The sequence below is a fragment of the Euprymna scolopes genome, chromosome 4, assembly GCF_053919585.1.
Source record: "Euprymna scolopes isolate OS-2025 chromosome 4, ASM5391958v1, whole genome shotgun sequence".
Lineage (NCBI taxonomy): Eukaryota > Metazoa > Mollusca > Cephalopoda > Sepiida > Sepiolidae > Euprymna > Euprymna scolopes.
This window is the reverse complement of record NC_136485.1, coordinates 46,792,501-46,804,516: the sequence shown is the minus strand read 5'-3', so window position 1 is coordinate 46,804,516 and position 12,016 is coordinate 46,792,501. Positions and strand designations below refer to the sequence as shown.

The window sequence follows — 12,016 nt, the reverse complement described above, 5'->3', positions numbered from 1 at the left end:
GAGGATGGAGCACGTTAAAAATCTAAGTAGCGGGTGAATAGTGCCCATTTTTGTTAAGTAGAGGAATAAAAAGATTATAGTTGCATGCTCCTCTCAAGCAAGAAATGAGTATATGAAATAAACTGATATTATAATTACAACCAAAGTAAATTTATTTACAGCATAGTTAGAAGTCGTACAATTCATAGCAAAGATGATAAGTAACGTTATTTGAAAATATGTTTTTGGCACTCAATTGAAAAATGACATTGTCACTTTTATTAAACGATCGGAATGAAATACTTACAGAAAATTTTGGTTTCCTTTTAGGTACTATATTATCCTCTTCTTCTGAATCCTGAAAGAAAATAAAAAAGATGAATATGAAAAAAAAGATTAATAATAAACATACAAAAAATTGCAAGCATTTTTATATCCAAAGTGAATGACAAGACAGATGCTTGCTTCTATTGGGTAATGAGGGTATGACTCCAATGGTTTCGACGATCTTACTTATAACTTATGGTTAGGACAATCAACCAATCTGATCTTTATTATAAAAATATCGAATTTTGGATTCAATTCTGTTCACTGTCAACCTCTGTCTTGAACCAACGGAATTGGGACTGCATTGATGCTTCGCCGATTTGATTTACTACCGCCATCTTTGTTCAACATAATGTCTCAACACTTAACATTGTGAAATTATGACAAATGATCTAGTAGAAAAATAATTACAAGTAAAAATAGAATTTATCGAATTATAGTTTTATTGTATTTTTTAATGTGGAACCAAATCAATGCGACAAACAAGGGAAATAACTCTTCTTTTTCAATTGACAAAATTAAAGGCCTGCCATTTTTAAAACAACGCATTTCAGAACATAATTGTGGACGATTTTTCATATAACAAACATATAAACATATACACGTCTACTGAATTATTTTTCATAACTTTTTAAATTTACAATAACTTTGCCGCAATCATCAAGAAAGATCTGTTTGTCTAAGGGACGTAACTCTACTTCAACTAAGAACATTCGAGTAAATGTAAGAAAAAAAATAAAAATAAAATTATGCATTATATTTACTTCTTTTCATTTTTTGTTAAATTAAATAATGTAGTTGTAAAAACGACATTTTTTGTTTTAAAAAGAATTTTTTTAAATATTTTTTCTTACATTTACTCGAATGTTCTTAGTAAAAGTAGAGTTACGTCCCTTAGACGAACAGATTTTTTTTCCGTGATTACTAGGACTACAACAGCAAAACAGCATATTCTTTCCATTGTTTTAACTCTCTAGTATATATCCGACACAATTAGACACGGTTAATAAACCGAGAATCACATCACTCTATATAAAAGCATATAAGATATCAAGGGATACACACTCGAGAGTCAAAACAATGAAAAGAAGATGCTGTTGTCGTAGCCCTAATGATTACCAATTTCTCTATGACACATAAGTACATAATTTTCACCTGAAATGCGTTGGTTTAAAATGGGCACGGCCAAAACGGAAGCAGTGAGTAATTCGTGACAGAGTCTCTCTTTAAAAATCTACCAAACATCAAGTAATTATCCAATCCATACGAAATTTTCACCGATTATTAAGTGAAGAATGAACTTTATAATGGTGTACTTTTTTGCATAGTCGATATTTATATATTTTTTCTTTTGCCTATAACCCCACTTTTAATTTGTGGTTACAAATATGCTTCAAATAATCAGCCGAAACTAAACAAAATATATTGTTTTGTGGGTGGGGTGAGAATTGTAGATTAAAAAAAAAACTGTGCACATATCAGATTTCAAGGTTAAAAATTTGAATTTTGAATGTATTTAATTTTTCATATATTGCGTTTTGAAGTGTGAAATTCGTTCAATATGTTAATTAATCTTTTAGATTAGCTAAAAAAAAATTATATTTTCATTATTTTTACAAAAAAACACTACTTTTAAATCTTTGAAAAATAAATTCATAATTTTCTTTTAGTGAGCCCAATATTGCTAATATACTATTATATAGGAAATTCTTTGAAGAATTGATACCAAAATAAAAAAAAATAAAAATTTTTAATCGATAAATAACTGCACATTTTGCTAAAAACACAATAATTTCTTTCACAATTTTTTTTTTTTTTAAATTTTTTTTTTAATTACATTTTCACCCCAAACAAGGCACATTGCCACTGTGGTGTAGGGGGCTACTATCAGGGGCATCAGCTACTGGGGCAGTGGGGCACTATGTTGGGATTTGGGCAGCAAGATGTCAGTTCACGTTACACTTGAACTTTTGCATGCCAGTACAGTTGGGGAAGCAGGGACCTGGAATAGAATTCCAGAGTCTAGCAGTTCTGGGGAAGAAACTACTGGAGTAGAAAGATCTTCTACACCTAGGAATCTCTACTGTGTGGGGGTGGGATTTAGCTGCCTATCGGGTTTGTCGAGGGTGTCTACGTCGTGGGGGCACAAGTGTCTGCAGTTCATCAGAGCATTCACATTAAAATACTTGTAGAACAGGCAGAGGTATGCAACGTTTCGTCGATGGGACAGAGGCTGAAGCTTAGATGCCAGTTCAGGGCCTATCAGATTGGCGACTCTCTTTTGAACCTTGTCTAGGAGCGAGAAACTAGCAGCAGATGCACCAGCCCAAATGTGACAGCAATACTACATACATGGGCGCATGGTGGCCTTATAGGGGTACAGGATACTTTCAGCTGTCAGTAGTTTTCTAGCACGGTAGAGAACGCCTACCTTCTTCGCAGCCGCCTTGCAATGTTTTCAATATAATTGCTCCAACTCATGTTTCCTGTGAACATTACGCCAAGCAGTTTGAAAGATGTATTCTCAGACAGGGAATCACTGGCCATTACTATTGGTGGCAGAGAAGGTTTCTTGTAATTATTGAAGGAAACCAGTTTAGTCTTGGCAGCATTGAATGTGACCATCCATTTTTGTCCCCATTCCACTACAGATTGGAGGTCATCCTCTAGTGTTTTTGCCATTTCTTTAGTTATGTGTTCATTTGTTTTCCTGCAATGCCTGTTATAGAGTGTGGTGTCATCAGCATATATACCCATCTCAGAGGCAGTTTTGTCGAGGTCATTAATAAATATTAGGAACAATAGAGGTCCAAGGATAGACCCCTGAAGCACTCTCGCATTTATATCATATTGTTTAGATGTACAACCGTCGAGGACAACCTGGATTTTTCTCTTATCTAAGAAGGATTTAATTATGTTAAGTATTCTACCAGTGATACCGTATGATTTAATTTTCCTGAGGAGACCCTCATGCCATACCCTGTCAAAAATATCAAGAGCTACCACTCTGTCCTCCCCCACTTTGTCCAGTGAATGGTATATACGTTCAGAGATTACAGTGAGTATGTCTGCTGTGGAACGGGCTTGTCTAAATCCATATTGTTTGTCAGTCAGAAGTTTAGCATCTGTAAGGTGCTGGACTAGAGCATGGTTAATTATGGTCTTAAATATTTTGGCGAAAAGTGGGAGGAGGCTAATGGGGCGATAATTTGATGGGTCAGTTCTTTCGCCAGAATTCTTGAATACTGGTACCACAGAAGCAGTTTTCCAACAGCCTGGGAAGCATGATTCATTAAGGCATTTGTTGTAGAGTTTGGAGAGAACTGGAGCTACTTTGGCTAAGCACTTTTTTAATAGCACAGCTGGGATGAGATCAGGTCCACATGCTTTTGAAGTGTCAAGGTTTTTTATGATAGCATGTACCTGAGCAGGGGTGATTTGTAGATCGTCTAGCGTGGCATCTGTCCGCAAAGGAAAGTCAGGCAGGGGGTGGTTGGAAGGGTCCAGTGTGGAGTTTGAGGCAAACCGGCTGGTAAGCATATTAGCCTTGTCGGTTGCTGAGCAAACAACCTTGTGATTAGTGATGGTTAGTGGGGGAATTGCTGATTGCCCATTATTTTCTACACTGTTGTAGATTTTCCAGAAGTCACGAGTTCCTAATTTTTGTGCTTCAATGCATTTTTTAGTGGTTTCAGTAAATTCTTTCTTAGCTGCCACTATTTCTTTCTTAACGTTACTTCTAGCTTCTATATACTTATGGCTGTTTGAACTGGACTTATGTCGGTTAAATCTGTGGTATGCATGCTGCCTTTGAGCAATGGCCGTTGCGCAAGTAGAAGCAAACCATTGGGGAGAGTGGGGTTTGCTATAAAATTTCCGCATGGGAACATGTGCTTCAATTGCTATTTTGAACCATTCAGTGGTCTCATTTGCGCAGTGCTCAGCAGGAAGAGAAAAAATATTTCCCCATGGGGCATCTCTGATAAGATCTCTGATGGCTTCCCAGTCAGCCTTTTTATAATATCTCATTGTTTTGAGCACTGGCTCTTCAGTTTTGGGTCTAGAGTTTAGGGCAATTTCGACCATTATCACTGCATGATCAGCGTTCCCCGAGTGGGCTGTCAGCATTTGTTATACACTCCTCGGGAACTGTGGTCAGAAACAGATCTAGAAGTGATGCGTGTTGTTCTTGCTGGTCAGGGAAACAGGTTGGAAACGTAACCATTTGTGATAGGGAGTGAGATATAGTGAAGCTATGTGTTGTGCTGCCTGCTGCATCTGTGTGAGTAGAGAATCCAAGCCAGTTTTTGTGGTGAACATTAAAGTCACCAAATACATGTACTTGTGCACTAGTGTCGAGGGAGAGTGCTGTGTCTATGCTGTCAGAGACTTTGTTTATTATGGTGCAGTCCTGGGTCGAGGGAGAGCGGTAGAGAAAATAAAAGTAGCTAATGTTATGTTGTATGTTTAGTCTAAAGCACATAAAAGCTTGATCGGCCATTTCTAGGTTTGTTTCTCTAGTCAGGGGAGGGTATTACGAATGTAGACTCCAAGTCCGTGCATATGTCTGTCAGAGTCCTTATGGCAGAGTGGGGCATAGCCAGGCATGTTAAAGTAGTTAGAGGGGATTGAGGAATGTAGGTTAGTCTCACTTAATGCTAAGATATCCGGGGTATTTGTTAGGAGAAATGCTTCAACATCAGCTAAATTAGTTCTAAGCCCACGGATGTTAGTGAATGCAAGCCTCAAGGGAAGAGGCAAGTTGAATTTGTTTGTCCTTAGGTCTGGTTTAAGTTCATTTTTTATTGTACTGTCATCATGTTTTTAAAGAGTTTCAGTTAGGTAAGGGGAAGCTGAACAAGAGGTTATGCAGAGTATCAGACATGCAACACAAGTAGACCATTAGCTGACCTTTCTTCAACTAGGACTGTGGCCTCAGGAAAACCCATCGGGGATGAGTGCAGGGTCCCTTTCCATGCGCGACATGGCACTACAAACATCCCGATATTATACAACTGTTGATGGAGCAGCCGCTCTAAGCGCTACCAAAGAGTAAGGGCCCCTGTACTACCAGTCGGAAACAGCAGCCAGGAACTGTCAATCCGGTACCCTCAACCCATCAGAAGAAGATCACCCCAATCTAATTACACAGGCATGTGTGGTACTCAAGCACTCCCAAGTGCCCAGTTTTGAGGGGTGGGATGTGTCGGGAGTGGGGAAATGGCATTCATTGCCCTAGACAAGAAACAAGATCTACCACTAAGTGTTTTGTCGATTCAATACTAAGTGTTTTGTCGATTCACAAGAAACAAGATCTACCACTAAGTGTTTTGTCGATTCACTGTGTCTCTGCGCCTGACTAATAGGAGAGGCCTCCCTCTCCTTTGGTTTTAGTTTCAGAGTTTTCCTTCTCCTAGACAGGTAATCTGGGAAGATCTACTGGGTCCATCAGCCCTGAGAGGGTTTTGCTCCGTGCCTGGGTCCTAATCCAGGTATTTCTGCGACCCCGCGTGGTTAGTTAATGTTACAGGGTTAGTTTGTAGAGGTTATATATCTAATGAATAGTTACACTCTTCAAAGTGATTTAGGGACATGCAGTGGAAGCAGTTATGTGAGCAGGCTTGTTAGAAAGGCGTTAGTGCGGATTAAGACTTTTACCTTTAGATTTTTCCATTTTTTTAACTTTATGTTAGTTTAGGTACAGGATAATGTTATAGTGTGAATAGGTATTAGGAATTGAGCTAAGAATTTTGCCCAGTCACTGTATATTTAGATTTAAGAGGGTTAAGATGTAGGTGCAGTACAGTAAGGGTATAACTGGAGGTACATTTTAAGTCATGGCGTATTCCGTATGTATAATTAAGTAAATAGATGTATGGGAAAGTTTTCAGTAGATGCAGATAGATAGAAGTTGTGTTAGTGTTTCTACTATTGAAGGGAGATAATTTCAGTTTTCATTTAAGAGTCATTGAGCGTTTTGCTTAACAGGGAGTATCGGATTTGGTTTAGTATTGTTCGTTGCAAAACGATCTAGGAAGAGGCAATTGTTATGTAATGAAGATCTCTTTGCATCCGAGTGCATACTTTGGCTGGTAAGTACCAAACTCTAATGCATGTCAGATGTAGAAATGTATAGATGTTTAGTGATGACTGTTAGGCGGTTAGCATGTGAAAGATAGGAGCTTGAGGCTAAGACGTGTGTATAATGTAGGGTTTTAGTGGCAGCTAGAGGGGGGGAGCAGATTGTTAGCTTTCAAGGGTCGGTGTTATTAACTTACAGAATACAGTGAAGTTTCATTAGGATTTAGAGTTTCAAGTATTGTGTTAGCTTGGGAGAAAGGAATAAAATTTTTCCCTTCTTTTCCCCTATTTTGCATACAGGTTAGACATAGGCAGTCATCTTGGAGGTAAAGAGAAACAATTATTTTGTCGTGATTCGGAATTCATATTTATAGGCAGTAGTTAAGGTTGGGGACAAAACAATTGTATCTATTCAGAAAATAGTCCTATTGACGCAGCTAAGATCACTGTAGATTTCAGTTACAATTATAGTAACGGTTAATTACAAGCTATATCCAATGGTTTGGTAGAGATATCAACGAGACCTCTTTCTTAATACAAGCGAGAATATGGTAATTGTAGATATTAAGTATATTACTTAAATAAAGTTAGAAGACTTCGATGGTAGAAAAAATAAATCCGCGTTTGTGTTAATTTCGGAAAATTTATCCTGCCTAATCATATTTTATCTCTAGCCTTAGTACAGAGCGTGGAATTAATCATTTAAGCTGGAAGAGAACGTAGTTGAGTTTTGCTGGGGGGGATTTAAAACTATGCAAAGACAACAAAAAGACAAGTGTATATATAAATTATTAAAATACACATAATTACAAATTACAAAATGAAATAAGAGATTTAAAAGAGAAGAAATAACAAAGTTAGTATTTTTTAGGACTAGGATGATTTAGGATAACACTTAACTTGCTCTGCGCACGACAGCACTTCCAGAAACAACGGTTATCTATATTTGGAGGAGGGGTGGGGCGATTTCTTTCAGATATTAAACGTCTTTGTACTAATTTTATCTTCTGAATTCTACGCACATGCGTGTATATGTTAATTTTACTTTTCTTTTTTTTTTTTGCTTTGTTGTTACGCAATATTACTTCATCTATGGTAGACGATAAAGTCTAAAAGCAGTTGTTCTGTATTTACAAATAGTTGTTACCTCCCTTTTTCCAAAATTTTGGGTACTCAAATAGGATTTTAGCCAATGAAACGACAAAAAAAAAACCCAAAAAAAACACACCTTTTCATACAACTAAAAACATGTCAATTAATAACCAACCTCACTGACACACAGTAATACTCATTTTTTCTTTTATCCCTGACTCCCCCCCAAAGTCCTCCAGGAAAATTTTCAGATGACATCACTTTCAATATCTCATTCTTTCAGGTTTGGTGGTTTTGTTTTATGGCATATCAACCCTTTTGGGATTATTTAATGCTGAATAGTTATTTTGGAAACAGTTTTTATGCTTCAGGTCCTTTATATCTTTAAATATTCATTTGTAGAGTTTGGTTTGGTTTGGTTGTTTAACGGTATATCAACCCTTTTCGGTTTATTTAATGCCGAATACAGTTATTTTGGAAATAGTATTCATGTTGCATCCAGTTATTTTGTAGAAGGTTTTTATTCTTCAATTTTTTTTGTATCTTCAATCGCGAGTTTGTAGTGTTTGGTTTGGTTGTTTTATAGTGGATTTTATCGTTTTTGTTCCCTGCCCTGCAGAACATGAATGAGTTTTGCAATGGGAGAGGGAAAAGAGTTACATTATTAATATTTGGTACATTTTAAGTTAGGAAAGCCAGTCAGAAAGTGGGGGAGATAGAAAGAGAAAAGGGAAATGGGAAAAAGGAAAAGGTGGGTTGTCGTTTTTGTTTTTGCAAAACATCATTAAGTTTAGTAAAAGGAAGTAGAAAAACGCAAAGCATCAATGTTAGGTGACATTTCATCTCAGGAAGCCAATATTAAAATATTAAAGACATCCTGATCTGGCAGCACACAGCTTTCAGTTGTATATGTTAATACTACCTGGTTATGTAAATCCGACTAGCAGCAAAATCACACCCCTTCACTGTAGAGGTCGCTCGATACTGGAAGATTTTTATCTTTATTGTTTTATCTTGAATGTACAAGCACCTAGAAATTTAAATGTAATGCAAACAAACATCTTGCTATCCAGCTCCCTACCAAGGCTGCCCTGAATAAAATCTGACTCCTTTCACAGTATAAGTTTTTATTATTTTTATTTTTTTATTCATTCACCCTAAACAAATCCGACTAGCAGAAAATCACACCCTTTCACTGTAGAGGTCACTAAAAACTGTCACTGAAGCTTCAATGTCTTGAAAAGAATAAAAATAAAAAACAAAACTAAAAAACTCATAAGGATCATTATTGTTATGTTTGACGTTCATCTTCATCGCCAACTGTTATGTTTTCAGGTTGAACCAAATAACGTATAAGACAATACAAATTAAGACTCAACAAACAAAGGTAGATCAATAAGAAGTGTATAAGAAAAAGTATATTTACAGTATATTTACATAATGGTTGTCAGGTAAGAGAGTCTTGGCTGGAGAACATATCTGCTCTCAGCTCGGTCTTCGGTGGCTTCTGGTTAACACACACTCAGACTAACCGAGTCTTGCTATTTATCTGTAATATTATTCACATATGTAAATGAGTGGGTGCCACCACAACAATTATCATCACCATCTATTTTTTTCATCTTATTTCCTTTGGCCAAGAGTCTGACCTTTTCTAAACAGCCTGCAATCTCAGTTTCTTGACGGCATTGAGAATTGATTCCGTTCAGATTCCACTGTCTAAGATTCTTGTTGATGGTTTGCATCCACGTTTTCTTGGGTCATATAATTTTCCTCCTGCCTCTTACCTTAACGTTTCTGTACTTTCTTATCCAAGAGTTGCTCCAGTAAACGTGGCCAAACCAATGCATTAGAATTTCGGAACACAACTGCTAGGTGTAAAGATTCAAATGTGTGTGATATTTAATTTTATTTATTTTTATTCGAAGGGAGTGAGAAGGGGTGTTGTGTAGTGGGGGTTCAAATCGGGGACATGTATAACGGGGCTCAGAACAGAGATAACAACGATTGAGAGAAAATACTGAGGGAGATACATTTATATTCTTGGTACATCATGATGATTGTGATGATAATTCTTGGGATTTCATATTATTATTACAGAGCTGAGACATTTATACAGTTCTTGTTAACGCAGAGGAGGGGAGATACATTATTGATGATGGTGGGAGGACACATAATACTTAGAAGGGTTGTACAAAGTTTGTTACAAGATGATGATAATTAAAACACATTTACCTTTTGGTTGTCATGACGACACGAAGACAAACGGTTACAAAATATAGATGACTTGATTATTCAACCAGCCGATTGGTGATGTCAGGAATTCAAACTTGTATAACTACATGGCCTTTCTTCTACCCTTCGCCTCTAAGGGCATCAGCTCCAAGTCTAATCCTCCCTCTCTGGCAGTTAGTGTGTGACTCTTTATCTAACTTTGAACCCCATCTCAATATATTGAGAATCTCTTTTGCTTATGACATTAGAGGTGTGGTCCCAATGTAACTTTATCACGTTTCAATTGACATACCTCTGATGAACGTAAATTAAATTGTATCATCTAACCTATTTGTTGCATTACATTTTCAACTTTGTCATTGTCTATTCTTTTGACTGACATTTATAATATCCAGTTAGTTCTAAAAGAATGGACAATTACTCAATCTCTGACATAAATAATATTTAGTTATTTCTAAAAGAATTAACAATCGACTGCATTTCTAGGATTTCAATTATTCATTATCTTCTAACACTTGCCTACAGGGTTCGATTCGAGCCTTTTCCTATAATCATTTCCACTTATCTAGTCTGCCTTCTTACTTACATGAGAAAGGGGCAGCCCTTCTTATGTAATGGGGCGGGGGAGAAAATTTAGATATCTTCAATTTTTGTGAAATTTAAACAATAGATATTAGACATTAATAAATATTCCTCAAATTTCATTTTCTTTTGGAGTATTTTAAAGGGATTTTAAGGACATATTTACGCAACTTTGAAAATTCAAATATTTCAGATTTGCATTAAATTTTATATAGTCATTGATTCCCTAAATTTTAATTCCTTAGTAAGATTCCTTGAGTTTTTAATTTTAGATATTTCTAGAATCAAGATTATGTAATGGAATTTGATCAAAATCATCTGTGGTCTTTGGGCCAAAATCACAGTGTAGTATCTGTTCTGGTGCTACTCTTAACTTTTTCTGTCCTCAGTTAGTGAAAGAGAAGTCCTTCGTTACTGAGACAAATTTTATTTTTGTTCCTATCCAGAGTACCTCAATTTGGGGAACTGGATTTTCCTCACATTAAAAACCGACTTTGTGTCTAACTCTGCCCTCGTGGAGAGGCAAGTAAAGAGGAACATTAGAATAAGGATTCTAAATATATGGTTTGATGTCATATCATTATAATCTTCAAAATGAGACATAAAGATAGTGCAAAACTTTTTTGCAAGTAACTTTCGGGTTTAAGTCAGTCAGAATTAACTGCCCCTTTTTGTTTAATTATCTTGTTTGTGGTTTAACAATAAATTATTTATGGTAAGAAGTTCATAGTGTAAGGCAGATAATTGACTCTCAATTTTAGATTTTTCCTAGTGTGCCAATTATAAATATGTCATGCGCCACTGTTGGTACATATGCAATAGGTTGGCCATCCCTGATTTGAATGATGCAAGTCTGCTTAACATAATAAGCAGAAAAAGAAGATGACAAGAGAAGTTCAGTGAAATGAATTAACAGTGGACCAATAATTCACAGCAGAACCATCTTTCTATCATGTCTTTAATGGTATAGGACATTCACAGCTAGAACTCGTCTCTCTACCACATCTGCAAAGAAATTTTATTTTTTGTCCACGCACCTGACATTAAATTTCCATGAAGAGAGTTTCTTGCCAAGAACTTCTCACCTGTGGAAGATGTAACTAAAAACTCGCTTCTCTGTAGACTACAACACAATCATTCAAATCTTTCACATTTCAAATCAGAAAATATGAATCAAAATCTTAATAAAATAGGCAGGATAGTGGAACTTCTAATAATTTTGGGAGAACTTACCCCTTCTCAAAGTAGATATATAAACATTTTTAAAAAATATCAGGCTCACAAGCCAATCCAGGAATGCAGGGAAATTTGAATTACACTTATTTTTCTACTATGGTTATTTGTAATTTTCACTGATTGTTTTAAGGGAATTAACTCTATTTTACTAAAAGATTGTTACAATTCCTCTACAATTATCGTCAGATTTTCTTTTGTTTCTGTAATTTAAAGCTTATATTTTTTGTAATTAATATTATAAAAATAATATGTAATTCCTCAAATGTTTTAGCATCCCAAATTATTGCATGAAAAACTGAATCTTTTAGAACAGAGTTACTTCCCTTAGAAACATCTGTGAAACTTTTGAATGGCCTCCATTATTTATCTGCGACTTCTTTTTCTTCTTACTATTATTACCATTATTATATTTTTATTATTTGTCAACAACTATTTGTCATAAATCTTCATGATAGATAATCAAATTTTATTCATTCTTTCATCA

The 12,016-nt window shown here is 35.9% G+C and overlaps 1 protein-coding gene across 1 annotated transcript in view; it reads right to left on the bottom strand.

Moving 5' to 3' along the window:
• Window positions 1-12,016, bottom strand: part of LOC145267265 (proline-rich protein PRCC-like) — a 133,052-nt gene that overhangs the window by 108,383 nt on the left and 12,653 nt on the right. Inside the window, exon 3 of the mRNA XM_080123289.1 lies at window positions 287-337. Coding sequence (XP_079979415.1) covers window positions 287-337 — 51 coding nt within the window. The remainder of the gene's footprint in view (window positions 1-286; window positions 338-12,016) is intronic.